General features: G+C 48.8%; 1 protein-coding gene across 5 annotated transcripts in view; it reads left to right on the top strand.

The window, feature by feature from the left end:
* Window positions 1–26,668, top strand: part of ASAP2 (ArfGAP with SH3 domain, ankyrin repeat and PH domain 2) — a 148,489-nt gene that overhangs the window by 64,544 nt on the left and 57,277 nt on the right. For all 5 annotated transcript variants that reach the window (XM_064494745.1, XM_064494744.1, XM_064494743.1 and 2 more), the window contains 4 exons: window positions 14,032–14,106; window positions 15,965–16,014; window positions 18,400–18,529; window positions 22,261–22,346. In XM_064494745.1, coding sequence (XP_064350815.1) covers window positions 14,032–14,106; window positions 15,965–16,014; window positions 18,400–18,529; window positions 22,261–22,346 — 341 coding nt within the window. The remainder of the gene's footprint in view (window positions 1–14,031; window positions 14,107–15,964; window positions 16,015–18,399; window positions 18,530–22,260; window positions 22,347–26,668) is intronic.

Below are 26,668 nucleotides of genomic sequence, written 5' to 3'. Positions count from 1 at the left end.
TGAGAGGGCGTCTGTGACCCCGCTGGGTGGCTTCTTCCACAAGGGGAAGTACACTGGGGTAGTCCCAGGGTCTCTTTCCTGTTTTTCTCCCCCAGCTTCTCCCAAAGGTCAGGGACAACCAGACCAGGTCAAGAACTCAATAATGCTTTTGATGTGAGTCGCAAGCCAACAGTGTCTTTTTCATTTCTCCTGTCAGCAAGCTCATAACAAGTGAGCAAGTAGCTCATCGGTCTTGAAGGGGTGGTGATGGTGGGTTTGTAAGTCTGGCCTTAGAAGGGCAGGAATGAGGGAACGCCACGTATGAGTTAATAATAAGGAGGGGAAAGACCAGATCATTAAGGTTTTAGTCTCTCGCCCTGTCTTCACTTGTAAAATCTTTCAATTGGAAATGGTAAAATTACAAAGCCGTTGCTGTGCTGAAGTTTTTTCACTCGGGTTAATTTGTAATCTCTGGGGGCTTTTATCGAGTTTGTCGCTCGTTTATTTCTGCCCCAAACAGGCTGACAGCACGCAGACGGGACAGTGGAGCCCAGCCCCCTCTCCAGCCCCGCTCCCCAGACCCTGGCTGACATGCTTGTTAGGGTCTCACCATTGAGTCACAGTGGGGCTTTTTTTTTTTTTTTTTTTTTTTTTGACTGGAGAAACTGCATGGTCCCAGGGAAGAGCTCTATAGATGCTGACAAGTGGGGGGTCTTCAAGTGAAAAACCAGCCTGCCGCCTAATCTCCCAGCCCCTCGGCGGATAAGCCCCTTCCACACTCATGAGCCGCCGGCCAGCTGCTTAGTGCCTCCGTCTTAAATATGAATGAACGGCCTCCAGAATGAAAGAGACCAAAATAAACAGGGGAAAGAATTTGGAGGACACAGACAATGCAATGAGCAGAAGAAGACTTGAAAGACGCTCTGTTGAATTCCTCAGACAGGTCCGGGGGGAGAGTGGGTACAGCTTGTTGTTAAAGAAAGGGGGAGACAATTAAAGTAAGAAAGTATCAAACTGAAAGTCCTGTGAGAAGAGCTGGAGTGAAAAATGTCTCAGAAAATAGATCAAAAGGCCCAAAAAAGACAAAAAAGTAGGAAATAGATAAAAGACGAGTCAGGGATTAATCCTCAAGGTCCAGCATCCAACTGACTGGCGCTTCAGAAAGAGAATAGAAGACAGAGGAGGGTGCCGGGAAGGCAGCAGTACAAAAGTGGTTCCTGAGACTGAAGGATTCTGATCTGCAGATGGAAGGCCCAGGCCAGTAAGGGGAAAGGACCTGCCTCTGCTCTAAGGCATCTCCGTGTGAAATTGCAAAAGATCCTAAATGCTTTCAGAAAGCACACCGAGGGTGGAGCTGCACGATGGTGTCGCCTTCTTGACAGTGACCCTGGAAGCTTGGAGGCCTGGAGCGCTGACACTAAAAAATCCTGAGGGACGTAATTCTGACTTGGAGTTAGACCCCAACCTGAGCATAAAAGGAGAATTAGAGATGTTTCAGACGTGCAGGTCTCAAAAAATTTAGCTCCCAAGTGTCATTTCTCTGAATTGCCTAAAGGCTGTGCCTTAGCAGCATGAAGAGAGAAGCCAAGAAAGAGGAAGATGTGTGAGTCAGGAAACAGGATCCAGCCAGAAGGATGCAGTGAAAGGGGTCTGAGAGGATGGCGGAGAGAAGCCCTGGCCGGGCGACCAAGCAGCTGGCCCGCAGACCATCCGGGGTCTGTCCTGCACCTCCAGCGGCTCAGAGCTCCATTCGGCTCATCTCCCCCCGGCTTTTCTCGGCTGCGAAGTGGAGATGATAACGCGGGGCTGGCTTCGTCCGTAGAATGTAGCTAGTTGCTTTTACACATCTCAACTCATTTAACCCTCATAGCAACCCCATACGCCAGCTTCTGAACACGCGCCCCAGGGTGTGGCATCCGCGTCTCTCCACGTGGTGGGATCCTACATAAAATCAGTTGTACTCAGTTTTCACATGAGCGACTGCACAGTTAGACAAAAGTGGCCCCTTCATTTCTTAATTTTCTGCAAAACTAAAAGGGCAGGGCTTGGACATTGTGACGGGTGCATTGCCTACCACCCTACCCCCCCCCCACAGCTTTGCCACTTTGAGCACATCAGATATCCCCTGCAGGCCGAGTCCCCACCCTTCTCCCCCCTCCGCCCCCAGTGAGCAGGTCATCCATGGCCTTCACTTCCTGAGCACCGTCAGTGCCCTGAGCTCCGGGCAGGTGTCAGGTGTGTACTGGGTCTTCCTCATTCACTTAGTCCTCTTAACAGCTGCATGAGATCACCTGTGTTACCTTCCTCTTACGGGGGGCCCGAAGCCAGCAAGGGACAGGGGTGGCAGTCAAATCTAGATCTTAAAACTCAAAACCCGTACTCTTTCCGTTGCGATTATTTAAAGGAATTAAGGTCAACTCCATGGGGGGGGGAAGAAAACAGCAGCAGGGAAGGCAGTGCAGGGAAAATGCAGGATAAAGAGGAACGCACAGGGGCCGCAACACTGCAGCCACGAGGCAGCCGGATGCCTCGGTTTCATCTTAGAGCAGAGATGGGAAATCCCTCCCCGCCTCGCCGGGCCAGCGTCAGGATAACAGAGATACGCTGGACAGGTGGCTTGTAAATTAGAAACCCGGCCCACAGGTGACATTGCAGTGTCGTTAAGTTAACTTCTTACAGTCTGGACCAACTAGCTTTCAGTCCACGTGCATGACTGCAGTTACAGCTTTTACTTTATGGAGAGGGGATTTTTGATCCTGTTTCCCAGCCAAGATCCAAGAGAGAGGGAGAATGTGTCTGACTTGTGCCCACGTTAGCACTCAGCAGGCCCGGCTTCTCAGGCCTGTGCTGCTATTGAAGCTACACCCGTAAGGAACGCTGCGGGGCTGCGTCTAAGATGCTGTCACTGAGAATGAGCTGATTATAGGAGAATTCTCCTTTTTTGGTATTTTGTATATCATTCTTACTCCTATTTTTGGTCACATCTGTCCTATCTCTTATTTTTAAAGCCTTGCTTTTGCTTTCCCTGAGGCGTTCAAAAAGCATTTCAGTTCTGCATGGCCAAGATTCTCAATTCTACCTCTTGTCCAGAAAGAATAATAATTACTGCCTACCTACTCTTCATCATGGAAAAATGTTTCTAAAGCAGTTGGAACATCTCCAAAGAAAGGCCAACTTAATATAAAGTGAGATTTTGTTACTAATGGGTGAGATTCTCAACTTCAGAGAGTCTGAGTTCTCTCTGCAGTCATGCAGGATAAAGGGAAAAATAAGGCAGCTACAGAAACGTAACATGTGAAATTAAGCTGGTTATCGAGTCAGCCTGGTCTCGCAGCTTCTATTCCTCTTACCAGATGGCTGTGAGGATCCTGGAAAGATTTAGTGAATGGCTGCATTAAGGTCAGTTACAGCTCTGTAGCCTCTGTCTCTGGTTTCAGAGGATTCCTCCTGAAATATGCATTGTCAGTCACAGACCCAGCTCCAGGTGAGAGCGGGGACCAGTGGGTGCTGAGCCCAGGGCGGAGTCCTAGTGTGAGAGCCGAGCGCGCCCCTGGGGCTGAGGGATGTGTCACTCGCTCATTTGGAAGGAGAAACCTGAAAGTCCTACTGACCAACGTGCACATAAGTCCTGGATTTTTTTTTTTTTTAACACAAATGATTGGAGGTAGAAGACTCATAGCCACAGAACGAAGAGCTGTAAGCTTCTGAATGGCTTTGTTCACATGATGTGCGCGGCGCCTGGCGGAGAGGCATCCCCACCGCTGCGTTGGTAATAGGGCGGCAGGGCTCTTCCCAGCACCGCCGGCCCACACGAGCTGGTTCTCCACGTTAATAAAACTTATCTCATTGCTTAACACAGAGCTCTGCCTACCAGCGGGCCTCACTTCAGTACTCCCGCAAACTCCCTTCTCTTTTAACTTCGTTTTTGGGGGAATGTTCTGCACTTTAAAATGTCTTACATTCTTTTTTATTCAACAGGGGGACTGATCATAATTTCTTTTTGGGAGGAAGACTTACATCGGTTTACCCATAAATTAAGGAACTGTGCAGGAATTGAGAGAAACCCCCAGGGCCTGCTATCTGCCGTGTGGGACTGTCTGCCCCTAGATTGGTGCCAGACTCTCCGCCTTCCATTTTCGACATCTGCCCTTTGGTATTCTGACACTCTTTTCCCTGCTAACTGCTGGATTTGACCACCCTTGGTGCCTTTTTCCGCAGCACTGTGAGCTGGAAAACGCGATGACCAGTTTGTTAGGCTTGTATGCAGAGGAGGCGTCTGTGAGCTTTGAGTGAGGAGGGCTTGAGTGCTGGGCTTCCCTTGGGGAATAGAGTTTGTGGATGGACCTCATGACAGTTAATTTGGACACTAGAAACCTCTGCACCAATGATTTCACCTGGCCTGATACACAGATGGAAGTTCTTTGAGACTCCAGACTTCAGCACTGCAGGCTGCTTCCTACACTCACAGATCACTAGCCAGAATGAAAGCGTCTCCTCAGTTTGACCAAAACAACAAAAGCAGTAAGGCTGACGTCAGAGCCCTGGGTTCTGGTTGTGGCACGGCCACTACTGTGTGTAAATTGTACTTTGATACTTTTTTTTTTTTTTTGGAAAGGCAGTGCCACCTCATTGTAGCCCCAATAGCTCACTGACTCCTTGAGTCAGAGAAGGTGGGAAAAGCCAGGGATGAGTGGGCAGCCCAGCTGAGAAAGTGACTGACAGCCTGCTGGGGGCACTGGCTCTGTCACTATCCAGGCAGTGAGCACTAATTTCTCCACTTTTATTAGCATGCTGTGGGTACTGTGAGGGCCGCTGTAGAAATGCCACAGCACGGAGGGTGTAGCCCCGGGAGATGGGCAGTGACTCCCACGGCTGTGGTGCTTGGGTCCGTGGGGGGAGGTGGGGCAGGGGGCTCTAGGGCTCTCACGAGGTCCGTCTGCCCACAGGCACGTTGCGGAGTTTATGAACACATTCCTTGCACTTTAATGACTTCTCATGTGCGTGGAGGACATGCTGTTAGAAGACAGTCATTTGAAGCGTTCATGAACTCGGATGAGGGTTTCATTTCTTCAGTCATCACGTATTCTCTCAACTGCTGGCTGTTAAAACGACAACTGCCACGATGTAGGAGGCCTCAAACTTTAAAAAAAATCCTTTGCCAAACCTAAAGGATAACATGCGGACAGGCTGGAGCAGAGGATGTGAAGGAAGGCGGAGGGTCAGCAGCACCCAGGCAGCAGAGGAGCAGGAAGAGAAGCCCTGATGAGTGACTCTTGGCTTCGGTGACCAGGAGGCCACCATGACTTTCCCCTGACTCTGCTGCAGGAGCCAGAGGAGAGACGGCAGGTGCTCATTGCTCTTGGGGGAGGTTGATAATGGAAGAGGAAAGTGAGAAAGGGAAGGTTTTTGTGATAGGAGGGACTAAACAAAACAAAAAAACTAAAAAAAACCCCCCAAAGTGAAACAAACAAACAAACAAAAGAGACAGACAAACAAAAAAAAAGCCTGTTTCTAGGCTCCAGGGGAAGAAGCTGGTGGCTGGAAGAGGTGATGTCTGGGAAGAGAGGGGGCTGTGAGCTGTGGAGGTTCTGCATCCTGTTTTGTCGGTCATGGGCTCGGCCAAGACAAGTCCGTGCCTCTCTGGGACCTGGAGATAAGTTCTCGATCCAGTTTCTTCATGTGCATTCCCCTTCGGGAATTTCCACTGTGTATTAGTCATTGCTTAAAATCTCTTAACTTGACAAACTGCGTCAATACCTGTTTATTACAGATTCTAGCTTACAAAGCACCAGGACAGTTTATGTCATTTGCACCCCCAGGAGCCTCGTCTAGCCCTCACAGTCCTTGCCTTGCCCTCAGGTGGAGTCCCTGGGGATTCTTAGAAATGCAGACTCCCAGGTCCTTGTCCCCTGGGCCTGCTGAACCAGAATCTCCATTTCCGCAGGGTGTGAGTCAGCACCGTCAGTCTGAGAAGCATTGCCCCAGAGCTGAGGTTCTCAAAGTGCGGTCCCTGGGCCGGCCGCACCAGCAGCACCTGGACCTTGTTGGGGAAGTCGGGGCCCGCCCATACCTGCTGAGTCGTGGTCCTCAAGTTCAGCGCAGCTGCAGCAGCACCTGGAGGGTTGCTAGAACACTCCCTGTTGGGCAAGTAAATTCCCCGGTGATGCTGACCTGGATGGTCGGGAACCAGCTGCCCTAGAGGACAGCCGGGTAAACTGCTTCCAGTTCCTCCCTTGAGATTGCGGCCAGGGCACCAAGGCCTCGAGGAGGCTGGCCAAGCGTCTTCCAACCTCGGGTTCTGGGAGGTAGTCAGTTTGAAAAGGTGCTTTCATTTTTGGTGGGTGGCTTGAACATTTTAACATCACTTGTGGGTTTTTGAAGAAGTTATGGGTTACATGAGCCCTGGGTTCTTCTGTGCTGCCCTCTGCCTCTCGGAGTTGGCCATACACGGGTTCTCCGCACAGCTGTGGCAGGCTGTGGTGTGTGGTTTCCTCATCTGCTCTCTGGTGGAAGAGGGAAAGGGTCGCTCTATTCTCTCCACTTAGAACCTGGCAGATCAAAGCAGCACGACTGCCAGTGACGCAGCGTTAAAGGCAGAAACCAGGTCAGCTGTTTCCCCTCTTTCTTCTGGTGTGAAACTTGCCAGGTTTTTGGCAGCTGGCTGGCTTTGATCTTGCAGTTTGTGTTAAACACTGGAGCTCGGCGTGGGCTCCTCCGTCTCATTTTTAACTAAACAACCCTTCAGAGCAAGAACTGCTGCCCAAGAACCCGGCCTGGGAGCAGGTGTTCACGAGGACCCTGTGTGAGGCAGTGAGCAAGGCCGTGTGTGTGTGCATGCCTTAGACCTTGGGCGTGCTGTCACCAGCCCCTGGAAGAAGTCACCAAGAGTGAAGTGACCTAGATGGTTAGATGGTTTCCCTTTGTAAAGTTTCCTCATACGTCTCTGATGAACTGCTTTGTGTGGCGGGAATAGAAGGAAATTCTTGACGCAGACAGCATCTGGGGGAGACCTGCCTTGCTCCGACTAGGGGGTGCGGGTGTATGACTGACCACTGCCCTCCTTTAAGTCCAGTCATCTCTGGCAGCGGGGCGACAGAAAGCGCTCTGGCTTCACTCTCAGCTCAGCTCTGCTGCCACTTCGTTGTGGGATTTGGGGGCAAGGTGGGTGGCTCCACTCTCTCTCTCCGTTTCTGTAAAACAGGGATAATACCTGCTTCTCAGAGCAGTTGTAAGGCTCACATGCGATTACGTGGCCCTGTGCCAGTTGGTGATTTATTCAGTCCACATTTTCTAGGACCTTCTGCTTCTCCAAAAGATTTTCTGTCTGGATATTTATTCTTTCAGATAAGCTGCCTTTGGAAGGAACATAGAAAACTGTGCTTTGAACCTGCTGGGCGCACGCCTGCCTCAGGGCCTTTGTGTTAGGAGTTCCCTCTGCCAGGAATGTCCCTCCACCAGGTTTTCACGGGGCTCATGGCCTCGTGGCCTCGCTTCCAACGAACTCTCCATGTCATCTTCTAAAAAGGCCTTCCTGATCACCATTTGAGAGTCCATCCCACAAGTCATCAGAGCAGCTTTATTTGTAAGGTTTGTAGTAGCCCCCAAGTTGGGAACCACTGGGAAGCCAGTCAGCAGGTGTCTGGATAAGCCAGACAGCGGAATCCTGTTCAGAAGGGAAAAGGAATGAGCCATCAATGCAACAACATGGATGGATCTCAAAGTAGGTATGAAGGAAGCAGGCAGAAAGGAATGCATGCCGTGTGATTCCACGTATAGCAAGTCCTAGAAAATGAGGATTATTCTGTGGTGGCGGAAACAGATGGTTGCCTGGGGCAGAGTGAGGAGCTGGGAAATGGGAATTGGAAAAGGACGCAAAGAAACTTCTGGGGGTGATGGATACGTTCACTGGCTAGATCCTGGCGATGGTTTCGTGGACTGTGTATACATCATAACTTATCAAATGGTGAACTTTAAGTTGTATATCAGTTATACCTTAAAGCTGCTTAATATTTTTTTTTAATCTGTTGGTCCAAACCATTGCTGTCCCACCAGAACTTTGTGCAGTGATGGAAGTGGTACATCTGCTGTATCTAGTATAAGAAGCAGCTACCACACGTGGCTACCGAGCCCTTAAAATATGGCTGAGAAACTCCGTTTTAAACTTGATTTAATTTTTAACCCATTTAAACTTGAGTGGGCACAGGTAGCTAGCATCTGTCTCGCTGGACCGTGCAGGTGGAAAGCCTTACTGGCTACCATAGCAGCCCTGCAAAACCACCCACGCACACTCCTGGGTCCCAGGCTCCAGCTGCTGGAGACAAAGCTTCCGGCAGGTGACAGCTGTTTCCTGGGTACTTATCCTTGCTAATGCTGAAGCCTCTGCTAAGAGTGCCCTTAATTAAAGCAATGAGGTCCGAGGTCCTTTTGCAGCTCTCCGCCCTCTGACAAGGAGGTGCTGCTGGGGCTGTGCTGGTGTGACCAGGTGGTTTGCCCTTTTTTGAAGTCTTTATTTAACCCGTTTAACCCTGTGATTGAGCAGCATTTGCTCAAGTTAAAAAGAAGAGAAACTCAGCAGATCTCAGTGTTGTCTTTTCTCAAGTTTCTCATGAATTAGGCATTTTAAAATAAACTTAAGTGACACGGGTACGTTTCAGGTAAGGCTCTTTGGCCATGCTTTATATGTGGTCTTTTAAGGAAAAGCTGTCCCCAGAGAGAGTTGGACACTGTTAAGAGCTTTTGAGGAGAGCCCTGGGAAGACCTGTTCTTTTCCAGACTCGCGAGCCTGGAGCTAGGATTCTGCCCAGCGACTTTTCTGTTTTGAGTCTGTCTTCTCTGCTGTTCCTTAAAGACAGAGCCCTACGATGCGGGAATCCTGTCTAGCTCAGACTTCTGGACTGATCCCCAGGGCAGAGCCGGTGTACTCAGGACCAAAGTCAAGAAGGCAGCACTGGGGTTCCCAGGGATCAGGCTGGATCCAGGGTGGAGCTCTGGCTGGATCAGCAGCTGCTGATAACCAGTTACTGTGCCCCTGTGGGCAGGGAAGTGTTGAGGGGAAGATGGGAAAGATTTTTGAGAGTATGGAGGTAGCAAAGCTAGAATCCAGGAATTTTAAGACCGGAAAAAAAAAAAATTAGAAAGAACAACGTGGAAAGCTGGCCGTTGTCCTACTGCATCCCCCTACCCCCCTCCCCCTCCTTGTCCATCTTTGCTGGTCAGCGGTAACATTAGCACAACGAGGCTGTTCTGACTTCTGATAGCCCTGTCTGCCGCCTCCCGACTGAATCATTCTGCTTGTCCTCCCGGGATCATAGACGTTTGACTATTACTGACTCTTGTCAGCCTTATCCATGTGAACCCGGGAAACGCGAAGACAGAGAAGGGAGGGTTGTTACTTTCAGGACTGCCTATTTGCTATTGGTATTAGATTCATACTTAATAGCAGTGATTAAGATTAATTATTTGTATTCACATCGTGCTTAGTTTTGGAAGGCCATTTTACTTAATTTACTTGTTTAAAGTCAATCAGAGCATAAGAGAAAGCCCAGTGCTTGCTTGGTGCTCAGGAAAATACCCTGGCTGGGTTACCCAGAGGTAATTTAATTCGTCCCTAGATCAGGACAATTTCATTACTCATGACCTGAGGCTGGGGTGCTGAGCACGAGCATGTGCAGGAATCTTTGGCTTGGTTTTCACCTCTTGTGGCCAGAACAGAGATGGTTCACTCAGCTGTGGGCCGAGGCTGCTGGGCGCCCCAGTGCAGTCAGAGGGAGGTCCAGAGCCCATCTTTCCCGCTGAAGGGCGCGTTCGCCGAGACAGCGCATCTGGGCTCCGGCGCCCGGTTCAGGGCGCAGGCGGAGACCAGGGCCAGTCATTTCCTGGATGCTCACCCTGAGTCAGCGTGGTCGTGTGCTGTGCTGATTACTGTGCAGGACCAGAGCAGGCCAGTGCAGAGGGCGGGCAGAGGCTGGTGCCCGAGCGTGGGAGCTTAATTAGCAAACCCACTGATGGTGATTCTGTGTATGTTCGCAACAGTTTCTTCAAAAAAAAAAAAACCACAACCAAAAAACCAGCTTTATGAGGTATACTTTATGTATCATAAAATTCACCCATTTCAGTTATACAAGTCAGTGATTTCTAGCGGTAGCTTTACCAGTGGTGCAGCTATCACTGTAAATCAGTTTGGTGACATTTTCTTCCCCCCAGTTAGGTCCCTCTTGTCCTCTCACGGTTAATCCCCATTCCCAGCCCCAGCCCCAGGCAACCGCTAATTACTTTCTGGCTCTTTTGTAATAATTTAGCTAATTATTTTCTGATTAGAAAAGTAATAGTTTCTTATTTTAGATCATCTGAGTAACTCCAGGAAGAGAAGTGGACCAGAAGGAAGGCCAGCATCCCCTTAGTGGGACTCTCTTCTGGCTTTTCTTTTTAACTCTTATCTTCTGCTGCCCCCACTGCTCCACTGGCTGGTGTGGTCCCACTTCTCCACCGTTCCTGTTGCCTGGATACGTTCTACCCCATCTTGGAAGACAGAAATTCTTCCTATCTTTGGAGGTCTATCTCACATAACCCCCAATTAGCAAAGATTTCCCTGCTGTCCACACTGAAAATAATTTTCTCTTCTCAGAAATTCCATGGTGTTTTATTTATGGCTCATAGAGTTTCCACTTGGCAGTTTATTTACTTAAATAAGTGCTTTATGTTCCCTGTTAAACAGTGAGTTGGTGAGGACTGGCGCTCTGTCTGAGGCGTCTTTGTCTCCTACACTCTTGGTACCCTCCAGCTTTATGTCCTGTTGCCCCCTAAGGGCCCCGTGCGCCTCCTTTATGGCAGTCTTCACAGCTGTGACGGCTGTTTAATGTCATGCTCACCCTGTCCCGTGTCCAGGATGAAGGCACGCTAGTCCAGTGTGTTTGGATGCCCTAGATCTTCACTCTTGTTCACTTGAATGTTTTACTCTGGATACCGTAGCTTAGCTTACTTCTTCTTACCTAATGCCTGTCATCAGTTCCTGTTTGAATTAAATAGCAAATAGTCTTAAAATAGATGTGTAAACCAAGTTCTGGGTGAGGTTCTGTTCCCCGCTGCAGAGAACCTTGTTTTTGTCACTCACTCATGCATACACTCACACTTAATACACGTCTCATTAAAAACATGCTAGAGTTCTTCCTAGAAATACGACTTTCATCTGCAAGCATCTTCCTCCATTTCCCCCGACCCCACGTGTGTGTCTGAGCTGTTCTGGTGCCTTTAGCTCGGCTGCCCACCCTGAGCGGCGCTTCCCCGCCCCTTTAGGTCATCCCTGCTGCCCCCGTTCTCATGCCTTCTCCAAGATGGCACCACCTTGGCTCCTGTCTGGGCAGCATTCAGGACTGAATTGACCTGAGCCTCTGACCCCAGCCATGGCTCTGGGATCTTGTGGGACGAATGGATAGGGTCTCAAGGCTCAGGACCTGGGACAGTCACCTTCTGCCCAAGCCCAAGTCAGCCCGCCTGACTGCTCAGAGCCATAGCCACTGTTTCTTCCATCTGTGCAGAGTAAAACATGCTATGTGTGGTATGTCTTAGGCTTTTTGTTTAATTCTTGGTGTGTATGTATTTATCTTCCTCTGACACAGCAAGCATCGTGTTTATCTTTGTAGCCAACTTTACTGCTGTCTGTAAAACAGGCACTCAGTAAATACATGATGAATAAATTAATGAATTCACATATTTGTTAGATGATGTTTAAAGATTTAAAGCTACTAATGTATCTTTGGATCCTGTCACTTATGTATTAGATGCTCAGAAATATACTTAAGTAAACTGACTCATGCAGCCAGTGTTTATCGAGCGTCTGCTGTGGGCCAGGCTCTGTCCTGAGTTCTCCGGAGAATACAAAAACTTGACGTGACCCCTTAGGATTTACAGTGTAAGGCTTAGATGATTGCAGGGTAGAACCTGTCAAGTGCCTTAAGAAATTTTTTAAAAAGAAAACATTGGAGGATTTGGGGAGGGAGAGGTTGCTTCCTGATGAGAGATTGGGGATGTTAATGGAAAAAGTGGCATCTGAGTGAGTCCTGGTGGATGGGAAGGCTTTGAACAGTGGGAACCCGGGAAAGACAGCTCAGGATGGAGCAAATCAAGCACGAGCTTTGACGGGGAGCAGAGGACAGCGCAGACTTCCATTTGGCTGGATGTGGAGGTGGAAAGTGGCAAGTGAGGTTGGACTGGGAGGGTCCAGATGCGGGAGTGGTTGGGTCTTTAACAGGGACCCAATGCCAGATAAACCCAGCAGGGCTGCTGGGAGGGCGGGGGGGCTGAGGCTAGGGGTTGGTGGCTGGGGGAGCGTGGCCTCTGCCCAGAACAGGACAGTGAGGCCAGCCAAGGGGCAGCCCGGGGACAGAGGCAAGGAGAGGAGGACAGAGCAGGTGGGAGGGGGAGAGGGCACCCGAGGAGGTGGTGAGGGACGTCTCAAGAGTGAGCAGCCCGCGGGAGCAGGGCGGCTGTGGGCGGCCTCAGGGGCCTCGCAGAGGGTGGAATGCGGTGGGGACCATCCTCCCTCGTGCTCACAGCCTTGTGCTCGCTCCCCGGGCTTATCCACCTTCACAGCCTTGTATTTGTCTCCGTTCCTTCCCGTCAGCCACAGGCCCTGGCCTTAAACTCAGCTCTTCAGTATTTAAAAATTTAACTCTTAAGGCTAATCCTGGCATGTCATAGATGATAATGCTGTGCCTCAGGACTGCCAGGAGTGTGACAAACGTTGATTTGCATCAGCCTAGGACAGAAGTTACCCCAAACAGGCGTTTCTGGAATGACAGTCATTAACTGACCATTTATTTGGCAGGACAGGTGGTTGTGTGGGCATTATTACACACCTTCCCAGGACTTTTCAAGTAAATTTCTTTCTCCATTTTGAAATGTAATATGCTGAATAGTGCACAGAAATCAGATCCCGTGTTGCCTTAAAAATTGTACCTGTAGTGAGTCTTCCCACTCAAGGTAATTCTATTAAAAATAAAATTTTCCTTTGCTTGATTGTAAGAAGGAACACATACAGTTCCAAAGTCCTTACTCCTGTCTTTCTCCTTTTATGGTCCCGTAATCTAGGTGCATGTCACCAAAAAGACACACGTACACAAGGCCCCAGCAGTGCCAAGCGGCACTCTCGCTGACTTAGGGAGTGGTCTGGGCCTGGGGGATGGGAAAGTAAATTCTCAGCTTATTTTCTTGATGGGGAGGGACTCTCGATGGGTAGGGTGGGAACCCGGGGAGTCTGTGCCTCAAGGTTCTTGCTGACTAGAGCTTTGTGTCTTTAAGTTGGCTCCAATCTGAATGGCCAGCGGGGACAGACTTGCTTGGTGTGCGTGTGTGTGCTCCCAGCGAGTCAGGAGGGTTTGATTCTCTTCCATTTAATCCTTGGTGACAACTTGTTAAGCCAGTCTCTTGTCTTCTTGCTTCAGGGGGAAGAACAGGGGACCTCAGGGGCCCTTGTTTCGCCTTTTCTCGTTTATCTGCACCCCCCCCCCCCCAACCAAAGACACGCATTTGGTTCTTTCCTTGTTCTCTCAACATTCACTCGTACACATTCTCAGGAGACAGAAGCCGCCTTCGTTCTGTTTTCCCTTTTAGTTTCCCCCACTGGGGGCTATGCTAAGAGATGGGGGTCTGTGGGCCCTGAAACTGGCCAAAGCACAGCCCCCGGGCATCGGATGGAGCCATGAGTGAGAGTAGGAAGCGGGTGTGGCCTCCTGTTCCCGTATCTTTAAAGTGTCTTCATTGATTGTTTTGAAATATTTTGTCTTCATTGTAATGATTATGTTTCCACAGACTCCGTAGCTCACAGTCGAAGGTTATTATTATTGTGAAATATAGACTTTTCATTAGTTGTATCTTCATTTGTGAGGTGAAATCATGACAGAGAATCTGGGAATGAATGAGCTGTCATACTTGGGCTGGTCGGCTTTTAAGGGAAGTTTAATTATCACCAAGTGTTCTCTAATCTCCTTGCTATCCTCACTTGAGATTAAAAAGGAAATTGAGTAAGAATTTCTTTTTTCTGTTTTTGTCTTTTAGATTCAGAATATGAACAACATAATCTCCTTCCCTCTGGACAGTTTGCTGAAGGGGGACCTGAAAGGAGTGAAAGGGGTATGACATTAAAAGTCCTGCTCAGCGAGGGGCAGCATTCGCAGAACGTGGCATCAGGGTCACGCTGGCCCGTCCGGGCAGCCACCGCCTGGCGCCTTCTTCCTGGGGGTGTTTTGCCTCTGTCTCCTTGACTGGCCATCTTGCACCACCTTTCAGCCCTAACAGTGGAGACTGTGGCCCTTCTGGTTGTCCTGCTGGTGCTCTGAGTGTGGGACGGGGAGGAGGCCATGAAGGGAGAGAAACAGCTCTTTTGGAAATTGTAACATTTTGGGGTCTGCCAGTTAAGCAGGGAAACGTATGGAGAGAAGTCTGGTGTTCATCCAGTGTGTCCCTGACGGACCACTCAGGGAGGATCCTTGTGAGGATGCAGGTTCCTGGTGGGGGAATCTGCACCAGTAACGCACCTGTCCTCTGGCTTGTCCCTGATGGACCACTGGGGGAGGCTTCTTGCGAGGATGCAGCTCCCAGTGGAACCAGTAAGGCCCCTGTCCTCCACCGGGCGCTGGCCGTTGAGGCTTTGCCCTGCTCGCACGGACACATGAGCCATGAGATGTTTCCCGAGCGTGTGAGTGCAGGACAGTCCAGGCTCGAGCCTGTATGGGTGCCGGGTGCTGAGCACTGGGGCACTTGTGTGCGTCACTTCCACAAGCAGACGTGCAAGGTGACGGGGAGATGACTGTGCCCCAGTTCTCAGGGACCGAGTTCTTCGATTGGAGCGACACGTGATCCCTGGTCGCATCTGGCACATCTAGAAGCCCATCCTGGTGGATACCAGGGGCCCTGCAGAGAGACCCCTCAGTCTCTCCTTCACAGACTGTGCCGGGGGAGCTGTTGGGGCGGAGAAGGCGGGGCCCGGTGAGCCGTTAGTCCACCGGGGAACGTTACTCACCGTCCCCTTGGGGCCCAGAGAACATGCCAGATGAGTTAGCCAGAAAAGCAGCAGGAGGGAAGGGCACACGAGATAGAGGGAGGTTATGCACGTATGCAGAAGCGTGACGCAGCCCTGTGCAGGCGGCTGTCAGTGTAGCTCAAGGCCATGGTCGGAGGAGGTGCGGGAAGAGATGAGGCTTACGGGTGGGCAGGGCCCCGCCTGTTCGTGGAGACCTCAGATGCCAGGCTGTGGGGCTTAGGCCTTGTCATGAGGCCAGTGAAGAGTCAAAAAAAAAAAAAAAATCCCCACAAAAGAAGTGTTTTCTCTCCCAAAAGAAGCCTGTTAAAGGGAGCATCGATAGGTGGGAACCATTTGATAGACTTTCTAGTGTCTCAGTACATTTTTGAGCCAGGCTTTATCAGAGAACCTGAGGTCCTAAGTTCCAGACAGAATAGTGGAATCAGGAGACCTCAGGAGAAGGTGAATGGCTTTTATATTCCTGTGGGTTAGGGGCCTGAATCAAGGGTACATGTGTTGAGATTCTGGTATTAATAGAAAAAAATCAAAATCCCTTTCTTTTAGAGAGATATACTAAAATGCTTGCAGATTAAATGTCACATCTTTCTGGATTTAATTTCAGGATAATCATAGGGCAGAGTGCAGGGTGTAAGTGAAGCAAAATGGGCTGTGAGTTAAATACTTGTTATAAGTAGCTCATGGGTTTATTATACAATTCTCTCCCCATTTCTCTGTGTGCATTTGGTGTATTCTATAATGAAAAATTTTAAAGAGAAAGAAAAGAAAGGAAATGCCACCACTCGCCTAATTAAAAGCCCATCCTGTAAGATTTTTATTTTTCATGGGGTCACGTATGTCATTTTATTCAGATATTAATGCTCCTTTCAGGGCTGGTCTAAGGATTAGTAAGTTTATCTTGCCCAGAAGTTAATGATTAGTCCTGTTTAATTTATGCCTCTCTGTTTACAGGATCTGAAAAAGCCTTTTGATAAAGCTTGGAAGGACTATGAAACAAAAATGTGAGTGGTTTCATTTTAAAAAATAAGTGTAGGTGATTTGAGATTTCAATTTTAAATGGAGCTTTTATTGCGTAAAGGTATTGTCTAAATAAACTTTAATCCAGGAAAGAACTCACCCCAAACTGTGTTGCTGTGGTTTGTTACGATGCCAGGTGCTTTCACACCTGGTGTGATGTAAACTCTTTAACAGGGCTTTCGCCTCATTCCTCCTTGAGGATGGCTACAGAGCGTTGCGTTCAGGAAGGCTGATTGACTGCCGTGGGCTGACGTCAGGCGGTTGTTGTAACGTTTCTGATCACAGCTTCTTATTTCTAGAATGGAGAGGATCGAGCTGGCTAGAATTGGGCTAGCGACCATGGGGACAGTGGTTTCAATTATTTTAAATATTTGAGAAATAGAAAATATTTTTAAATGCCTCGTGTTTGCTATATAATTGTTGTACACTGGGTAATAATGTAGAGTTTTCTGAGTGGAAATAGAACCTTTCTATGAATCCATCTGGTAAAGTTAGAATTGTTAAGAAGAAAGCCTTTTCAGACATAGCAAGTACTTCATTGGGTTTGTTTTTACCAGCCATGGGTATCTGTTCCAAGTGGTGAAGGATCACAGAGCTCAAACCAAGGAATACGAGACCTTTGGGACTCATCCCTTCCCGGAAATCTTAAGTTCCCATGCTCCAAATTCTGGAGTTCCACCAAAGGCCGACATTTGTATGTAAGCATAGGTAGAGTGTTAACCCAGAATACTTCGAAGGTCTGCTCAGCCCGGAGAGGTTCCAGACTTGCTGCCCCTGGCTGGCTAGCGTCCTTCACCTGTGTCAGTTCAGTGCAGTAAATGAGGAAAGGGTCCACATTCCTGCGTTACAGGTGGGAAACCTTGGCATTTTGCCGCTGGTCAGCCGTAAGAGACAGGCTGAGCCAAGGGCTGGCCATGGGTCTGCTGGCTTCATTCAGCCACTGTTGCTGCCACCCTCAAGGCCTTAGGGGAAATGCTTCTGTGCGTTTCTGAACCAGCAACGAGAGGGTTTCTAAAGAGGGGTTTTGGTTCTGAAAGGAAAAGGTTTGAAGGGGAAGGAGATCAAGTTCTGTAAAATCAAGACACACATAAATACAGTGGGGACAGAATTACTCACAAAATCCCAGAATCTGAGACCCAAAGAGCAGCACCATTTAAAACTCAAAAGTAATTCTGGGATAAAAATTAAAAAGTAACTCTGCCCATTAATATATGTGATATTGATTTGTCCGGAGAGGCCCTGGATATGGAGCAGACAGGTTTAAGACATATTTAAAATTCCTGGCCTGGAGTCCTATACCTGAGCATTATGAGAGTGACCGATGTCTGGCCGTGTCTTGATCCCTCTGAGGGGGTGGCGGGGGAGCCTTGGAGTTGTGTGGTTGTCCCCAGGATCTCAGGGGCCTCCAGTCACACTCCCCACCTCCTCCTCGGTGCATGAAGCCATTTAACAACATCCCCACCAAATGGTCACCTTTTTTTTAATGTTCTCACTCACCCACCCGTTCAAGTTGTGGAACATCTACTGTTGCCCAGTGCTGTGCTTCAAGATAAAAAACAAGGATCAGAAACTAGATTTCTTGCCTCATCTTAAATACCCCCTCCCCGAGTGATGGGGACGCTGGCCCCAAAGTAACCCATTTCTTAGAAAGTTGTTCAGCTTTCTAGGAAATGCTGCCTTACGTTATGCAACGTCTGCCCTGAGGCACGGCGGGGAAGTCTGCTCCCTTCTCTTCGGGCAACCTTCATGTTTTTGAGTGCTTTCTGTGGCTTTTATTTAGTCTTCTTTTCTCCAAAATAGAAACCCAGTTACAAGTTCAAGCCCTTCTTAACTGATGTGATTCATGGCTGCCTCTCGCCCTGGTCACGTGTCTCGCGATGTGCACCAGGGTCGGCTCGCACCCTGCCCCGCACACTTGACTAACAGTTGAGCATAAGATAAACACGGAAAGGGGGACAAAGCTTGCAAACGGAAAACGTCACTTGTCTTATTCTGCAGGATGAGCCCTGTCTGAGTCATGACATCGCTAGCGAGGAGGAGGCGGCATGAAGAGGGGTGGGGAGGGTGCTGGAGGAGAACCAGGAGGTCGGGCTGCCCCTGGCCACCCTGCGGCCACTCGGACCAGAGTGCTGTCCCTAAAGGAAACCTCAGGGGCACAACCTCCCCTCACCCAGGCCAGGCGCAGCGTAGGTGCTTTGGAAGCATTTGATGAGTAGATACGCCACAAAAAGGGCCAAGATTGGCATTTTCCTCGCCAGTGGGTTAGAGGCCGTCCGGCAAGCACTTGTCTCCAGGCCGGAGGCTGGGATCACGGCGAGGCCGTGCTGTCCGGAGGTGTCTTGAGGTCTTCTTGCTTCTTTCCCACGTAGAACCAAGATAGAGAAGGAGAAGAAGGAGCACGCCAAGCTGCACGGGATGATCCGCACGGAGATAAGCGGGGCCGAGATCGCGGAGGAGATGGAGAAGGAGCGCCGGTTCTTCCAGCTGCAGATGTGCGAGGTGGGCCGCCTGCCCCGGGGCTGCCGAGGGAACACCGAACACCTCACTGGAAGCTAGCTAGACTACTCCCCCCTTAGTGGTTTTTGATGAGGGGTATGGGTTCCCTTGTACCAGTGGAATCCAAGCCGAGGAGGGGCAGTGAGATGTCACCTGTGGTCCCCCCACTGTGGGCCTTGAGAGCTGGTTCTGGGAAGCCAAGCCACCTGCCCCTGGAAGTGCTGCCACTCCAGTTCCACCTGCTCACAGTGGGGATGCTCATCAAGCCAGAGGCCCAGGTGCCCAGGGGAGGCCCTCTGTGCGCTCCACCTGCAGCCTGAGGCCTTGCCTTGGGGAGGGGAAGGTGGCAGAAACTCAAAACGTTTCTCTACTGGAGGCTTAGGGATGGAAAGCATCGAAGGCCAGTCATGCAGGCCTCTGCTTCCAGCCTTTTTCCACCTTGCTTGCGAGTCTGTAGAAACAGCTTGTGGAAGCAGTTCCCCACCTCTGCCTGAGAGCTCGCTCCTCCTGGCGGTGACGGCAAAGCCCCTTGTGCACAGGGGCATCTGTTTCCCCCCGTGGCTGTGCAGACTTATGTCCTAAGTGTGCACGACGCAGGGCGCTATTTGTGACATGTGCTGAGACCGCGTTCGGCCGGCTCTTGAGTCCCTGTAAGCGTCAACAGCGAAGCTAATCGTAAGGCACCTTTTGATTTTGGAATGTTTGTTTATTTGTTAATTATAGCAGGAGCTTAGTCTTTATAGATGCATATCTTAGGAGTGTATTTAAATCAGTTTTTATTTTCAGAGCAAACTCCTAAGCAATAAGCAGAGAGTCAGTCCCAGGGGTCTAAGGCTCTCACATTTGTCTAATTGGACAGCCGCTCCCACTCTCTTATGGTTTCTATTTGCAGGGGATTTCCCCCCAGCCTTTTCTTTCAGCCTATGTGTATCTTTGGATCTAAAGTGTATATTTCCTGTAGACAATCTGTATTTGGGTCGGTTATTTTTTTTTTAATCTAGTCTGACAACCTCTGCCTTTTGATGGGATTGTTAAATCATCCACATTTGTTGTTACTGTTGATGTGGTTGGATTTATGTCTGTTCTTGTGGTGTTTTTTTTAATGTCTTAAGTCTTTTTTATTCCTCTGTCCCTCCTTTGCTGCTTTGTTTTTCATTACATGAATATTTAGAAAGTTAATTAAGCTCAAAGAGATTGAGTGGATGTTTTTATACAAATGCTGTTTTTAGAAACAGACACACGTAAAATACCTGCCCTGGCCTGTTTCACGTGGTGTCGGAGAAACCAGCCTGGAAGTAGGAGGCAGGGACAAGGAGACCGCTGTGTGTTACACAAACACAGCGTGTTGGTTTTGTTCAGTCGGGGTAAAATTAAGTAGTAGTGTTTCACAGAGAGTGGGTTTTGAAAGTGTGTGTGTGTGAGTTCAGGCTGTGCTCTCTTCTGGGCTAATAAGGAGGGAGTCTGTTGACTAAACTCTACAGGAAGGACTGCTTATTAAAGGACGTTCAGTGACTGTGAGACTCAGCCAGCGTGTTACTGGCTTTTCCTGGAAGTGAAGGGTGCCGGTTCCAGCCTCAGCAGTCTCATTGCTTTCTGGGGTGTGCACCCAGCACGAGGGGTTTTTCCTCGGCTGGGTGAGTAGGTTGTGTGGACTCGTAGGGTGGTTTATCTCATTAGAGATACGTTGTCTAGTCAATGCCTCTAAGTCATACCTGCAGGCCATCTGTGGGGTGGGTCCCCAAACGGCTGTCGGGCCCCAGTCTGTGCCGAGCGTCACGGGTCCCTGCCTCTGCAGAGCTGCCGGCCAGTGGGGTCAGGCGCTGAGTGCAGGTGCGGAAGCAGGGGTGGGGTGGGCCGGTGGTGGGGGTGGAGTTCCCAGAGGAGGGCACATCTGATGAAGGATGTAGACATTGGCCAAACAGACCTGGGCTGGAGAGGGCGAGAGGGGGGCATCTGAAAAGCAGATCCCGAGAACCTCACGCCCTGGAGTGAACGGATGGTCGCGGTTAAAATCACTCAATTGTCCAACTGTTTGCTCAAACTGAAGTTCTCAAGTTTTGTAAATGCTTGATGTTGTTTAGGTGTTTAAATTTTTAGTTGCCTAGTAGCTACTATAGAAAAGCGACTTTCAGGTGTTTATTTTAAAGCTGTGGGACTTACTCTTCAGAAGGAATTTTACAAAGAACTTCGGTATGCCAAATAGTAATACAGAACTTTTGTGAATCAAGAAGGTATGAGAGACCTGCTCTTGCTTTTTTATGATTATAAAAATATGAGCTTTAAAAAATTGGTCAGTATATATGTGTGTGTGTGCATGTATGTATGTATGTGCTTACATATAAAAGACATTAAAAGTCACCCCAAATTGTACTTACTGAAAGATGACCGCTTTGCCCTCTAGTTCAGCGTCTTTCAGGTGTCCCTAGTCTGCATACACAAAAACAGTTGTAGAAACAGGGTCACCTGCTGCTGCTGCTTCGTAGCCTGATCATTTTACTCACTGCTGTGCCCCAGACTTCCTTCCGTGTCGGAAAGTCTCTGCTTTGTTGACCTGAAGGCCGCATGGCATTTTTTTGTATGGGTGCCCCGTACTTTAATTCCCCATTCATTCTGTTTGGGTTGCTGCCATTTTTCACTTTTACAAACAGCTCTGCAGTGAACCTCCTTTTCTATTCATCTTTGTAAACGTTTGTGATTATCTTCTTATGATAAGTTCCGGTAAGTAGAATTTCTAGGTCAAAGGGTACGTACATTTTAATGTTTGACGTGTGGCCAAGCGTCTTAATTAACCATTTAACCATTTTGATACTTTACCAAACATCTTACTCAGTTAATGAATAAGCACCAAAAAGGGGGGCGATGCGGACAGAAAGGCCACTGGTGCAGGCCGGGGGAAAGTTGTCGTGGCCTCTTCAGAGCAGCTTCCCTCCCGGGCCTGGGCTGCCCAGCCCGCCCGGAAGGACCTTGAGCGCGAGTTGCCAGGTGACAGCGGAGATGCCTGTGGTCAGCGGAGGTCCGCAGCTCTTTCGGGGCATTCGGTCTTTAGGGTGACATGTTCTCAGGGTCGTTTATACCCTGTCCCAACAGTGGAGGGGAGAGGGAATTTATGAAGTCTGTGTTCTGTGTCGTCTTTTAGCAAAGAACAAATGTATTTCCTGATGCTTGTTTTGTGGGTCCCTGGGGCTTCCTGATGCCTTAGTGGTTGTGAATGAATTCTCCAAGTTAAAAATGGCTTTCATTTATTTGAATTTAAAATATGATTTTTTATGGCAATCACAATTTTTTTAAATGTCTTAGTACGAGACACATGGAGCAAAGTCTCAACTTCAGAAGATTAGCAGTTAGTGTCTAGATGATGACCTGCTGAAAGAAAGGGGCCTGGGACAGAATATGCAGGCAGGAACGTTCAAGGTGCTTAGAAAGCCCTTGATCCTAACCGTCCTCCGTCTTCTGTGCAGCTAGGGTGACAGTTTCTCCTCACTGGGCGAGATAGAATGTTGTATTACTTGGAGTTCTGGGTGCTTGAAGGTAAGCGTTTAATTACCTGTATGTCAGATAATTCACACGGCACAAAAGCTAAAAGAAACATTTAGGCAAATGGTGTTTAGAAAATATTAAGCACCTGCCATGAGCTCTACCCAGTACAGTGTCGGAGAAGTGGGAGAGGGGATCTGTCCTCAGAAGCTCATATTCTGCTTGTTATCTGTGACATTTCTTGTTTTTTTTTTTTACAGTATCTGCTGAAGGTCAATGAAATTAAGATTAAAAAGGGAGTGGATTTACTTCAGAATCTGATCAAATATTTTCATGCCCAATGCAAGTAAGTTATGATGTTATTTCTTTGTTACGATGTTATTTCAGATGTTTCTCTCTTTATGGCAACCTCTGGGAGATCTGTAGTATCGTGCTGAAAGTAAACACTTACTTAGAATCCGTAGGAAAAGGAATGAAACAGGGATACGTGCTATATAACATGGATGAACCTTGGAAACATGTTAAGTGAAAGAAGCCAGAAACCAAAGGACACAGACTGGAGGATTCCAGTTAATCGAAAGGTCAGGAACAGGCAGATCCACAGAGACAGAAAGCAGAGGAGCGGGGAGGGCGAATTACTGCTGATGGGCAATGGAAATATTCTGGAATTAGACAGGGCTGATGATTACCCAACTGTATGAATATGCTAAAAAGCACTGGATTGTGCACTTTTAAAGGGTGAGTCTTATGGTTGGAGAATATCTCAAAAACTAAAAGTAATATAAAAATCTAATTATCAAATATACTTATTTTTGCTTTTTTTAATAAAAAGGCAAACTGGTTTGATTCTCAGATGTTTTTTATTTGTTAAAAGGGGAATGGGATTGTGTTAATGCAGTGTCTTAAATTAAAAGAGCAGGGAGGGTATAACTCGGTGGTAGAGTGTGCACTTAGCATGCATGAGGTCCTGGGTTCAATCCCTGGTACCTCCATCAAAATAAGTAAATAAACCTAATTACCCCCCAAAAAATAAAAAATAAATAAATAAAAAGAATTACTTCCATATATACTTACCCTGTAAAGCAAATGACAGTGCTGAGCAAAGGGGGCTGTACGTGGAACAGAAGAAGAAACTTCCACTTTCAGGGCTGTTCAGGTACTCAACTTCGCCGTGTCCGCCAGCCCCTCACAACCTGGGCCTCATCCCTCGGCCTGATTGCCTTTCTACTCCCCTCCTCCTTCTGCTCCCAGACCCCCAGGTGCTACTAGAAACAGGCCGCGGACTCATTCACTGCCTTTGTTGAGAGCGTGCTGGGTGTCAGGCACCGTCCTGGATGCTGGAGACCCGGTGATGTATGTCATGGGCGCAGTTCCTGCTGGAATCAAGCGGGGCTTAGGCCGGCACGCTTACCATCAGACGTTTGACAAAGTGTCCCGGAGCAGAGGAGACTAAGGAAGAGTATAATAATAGAAGGACCAAATTTAGACAGAGGTTGAGGGCAGAGATATTTTTCTTTTTTCTGTTTTGTTCCTTGCTGGGTTTTCTGGCAGCCAGAACAAAGTACCTGGCACGCGGTTGGTACTCAGTTCTTGAATCAGCTGCAGGCCTCTTGGAGGAGACGTATTCTGAGACCTGAAGGATGCGGAGGAGCTAGCAGATAAGGAGCAGGGGAAGAGCTTTCCAGGCAGGCAGGGTTGAGGCAGGAAGAAGGTCATTGTGATGGACACATGGTGAGCAAAATGAAACTGCATGGAAAAGCCTGAGACATGGGCGGCCTTGGAAGTCTCGTTAAAGGCGGTAGATTTTATCCCAGACATGTTGGGAAGCCCCCGAAAAGTTTTAAGCGGAGGATGCATTCAACCAGTACTGACGGAGCTCTTACTAGGCGCCGGGTGCTGTGTGACATTCCGGTGATACAGGAAGAAGGAAACCAAGTTCCTACAGGCTGGGACCTTCGGGAGGGACGGGAGGCAGACGCCGGCCCGTGCGTAAGAGTGTGACCAAGCCAGGGAGCGGCTGTGAGTGGGCAGCGGTGCTGATGGGAAACATCAGGAAGCCCCTCCCATCCCATCTCTGTCTTAACAGGGCTGCTCTGTGTCTGGAAGGAGCCACACGGGACAGGAGTGGGTGTGTGATCACTCAGGGACGCGGGTGCAGTCCTAGCATAGCTGGAGATGTGACCAGGCCCAGGCTCTGACTGCACAGGTGGAGGGCGTGGGGTGATGTGGGCACTCTGGAGGTGCTGGTGCCACCTGTGTCCCCCTGCCTTGCCTTGAACAGGCCATGCCCCGTGCTGATGTTCCCTCACACACTTTGTTCCCTTTGCCTTGAACGTGACCGTGCCTTCCCACAGCCTTTGTGCCTCCCTGAGACCCAGCTCAGGTCCAGCTGCTGCTCTGAAGTCGAGTTGCTCTCCCCCTGGAGTTACTTCCCTTTCTTCTTCTTACCACTGTATTCTCTACACATCCCGCGATGGCATCTTACATGTTGTGTTGTGTCTCCCGCTGAACTGTATCCTCTTTAAGGATGTCCTCCATGACATTTATTTTTTAGTCTCTAGCACATGGCGTGTTTACCTGGCACGTATTTGCAGCGGTGAATTGCACGGTTGAATTGGACGGAGCTGTGCTTTGCAATTCTTAATACATCTCTGGCGACACTGCATTTCTAAAGCAGTGGCAATCCAACAGCAAAGGAAGATGTGCTGGGTTAAAAGCAGAGCCCCACGCTTGGGAGAACAGTCTCAGGGAATAGAAAGACCCATCATTTGTCGAATTTTTAAGGTGAATTCTTCTGCAGAGACTCCAAATCCTAACTGTGTGATTAACACACAGATTCCTTCTTCAGTCTTACCCTTGTAGCTTTATGTGAGGCCGTTTAGGAAGCGGGTTGCTTCCTTGCTGATATTTTATTTTTAAGAAGTTATTCTGGGATTTCCTTTTTTTCTTTATTTTGCCCAAACTGATTTGTTGGGTAGCAACAGACCACTTGTGGAAAAGTGAACTTAGTTGGCCTTTTATGGGCATGAGCTCAGTAACCCTTAAAAATGATGAATCTTCCATTACTTCCTTTTTGGATGAGTTTGCATGTGTGCGTACGTACTGCAGGCTCTTCAAATCATTTGAACAGCTTTGACTTTTAAGTGCACGTTTTGGAGGATAGAATGTGGAGCCTGAGTGATTCAGCCATTGGACAAGGAGCCCGTGGCCATGCGTGTGTTTAACCACCTGCAGGCCCTTTGCGCCCCTACTTAACATCCTCAGTCTCCACTTCTCGCCCTGGAAGCACAGCTGTGACCTGGCGACGGTGGCCCAGGGGCGGAGGCTGCCTGCTGACCAGTGCTGCTGGTCTCTGCAGGTACCAAGGGGCCTCCGTGGAAACCAGATTCTGTGGAACCACGTTTGGGTGTTCACCCTTAGAACTGCTTAGATAGACATTGTTTTGCTTTTGACTCCTTTTTGCTTTTCACTGGAGGCATTCTTGAAGAGTACCTTATGTTCTATGTCTTAACTTCTTTCAAGGAAAGAATTGGCGTCTCTAGTTCCTGGAATAGCCTGGAAAATGTATCTTACTAGCCTTTGCTGCGGAAGATTGAGGACCCTATTCTCCAGTGAAACCTAGAAATAGAGCAGTCTTTAAAACAAAAGTGATTTTCTACACAGTGGTAATGAGTGCTGACGTGACTTGTTCTTTAATGAGAAGATACCTGCTGGGAACCACTGTGACCAGCCGCTGCCTGGAGCTTGGGATGCGGGTCCAGCGCCCTGGAGAAGTTCGCTCCAGTGGCCGTCACGGTAGGGCTGTTGTGCAGGCTTGTCAGGAGGAGGGAGAGGCCGCCCTGCTTGGTGGGCACTTGAAGGTTGAATCTCAGTGGGTATGTTTTAAAGGCTGGAGAATTTGATCAGGTAGGCTAGAAAACATTTGATAAAAAGCAGAATTTGATATTTGAGAATACTGACAGTAAATCTCATTTTGAAGCTTGAGAAAGTGTTAACAAGCCCAACCTTAGACAAATGTGCTAGGAGTTTGTCCTGAGGAACGTTGCGGTGGCAGCAGTCATTGAAGGGGCCACTTCTTTGGGGGCTTTCCCTAAGGCCAGAGAAGGTCTACAAACATGCCTCAGTAAGGAGGGTGCGGGAAGACAGGAGTTTTGAAAATCAGAGGGAGGAGGTTTTTTAGGTAGATGGTCAAGATTGGCTAGACTTTTACAAAGATGAAATCCAACATCTTTTATCTTTATTCCAAGCACAACGGCCAGTGTCACAATGGAAACGACGTCTGTGACAAGAAACACCTCTCTGAGCACCTGACTTCACTGCAAGGCGCTGTCTTGCTGGGGTGGGGGGTGGGGGCAGTTTCCAGGCACAGAGATCCTGAAGCTGAGCACCTGCTTCCTTTCCCAGGAGCAGGGCCGTTTCTGTGCTGATCTCCTCTGCTATTTTCCCTACTCCCTCTCCTGTGTTCTTTCCCCACCCCCAACCCCCTATCTATGTTACAAGAATTTGAATTGATTGATAAAATAGTTGTAAAAGAAAAAAACATAGGAACAAAACATGGGAACCAAATGAGTTCATGACAAGAGGAAAAGCTCGGTTTCTCGTTCCTGTGTTTGTTCTTCACAGTTTCCTTTTCAGTTTGAAATTGCTGCTGCGTGCTGGCCACTGTGC

Source organism: Camelus dromedarius, chromosome 15 (assembly GCF_036321535.1).
Source record: "Camelus dromedarius isolate mCamDro1 chromosome 15, mCamDro1.pat, whole genome shotgun sequence".
Lineage (NCBI taxonomy): Eukaryota > Metazoa > Chordata > Mammalia > Artiodactyla > Camelidae > Camelus > Camelus dromedarius.
The sequence above is the reverse complement of the archived record's forward strand: the minus strand, read 5'-3'. Positions and strand labels throughout refer to the sequence as shown.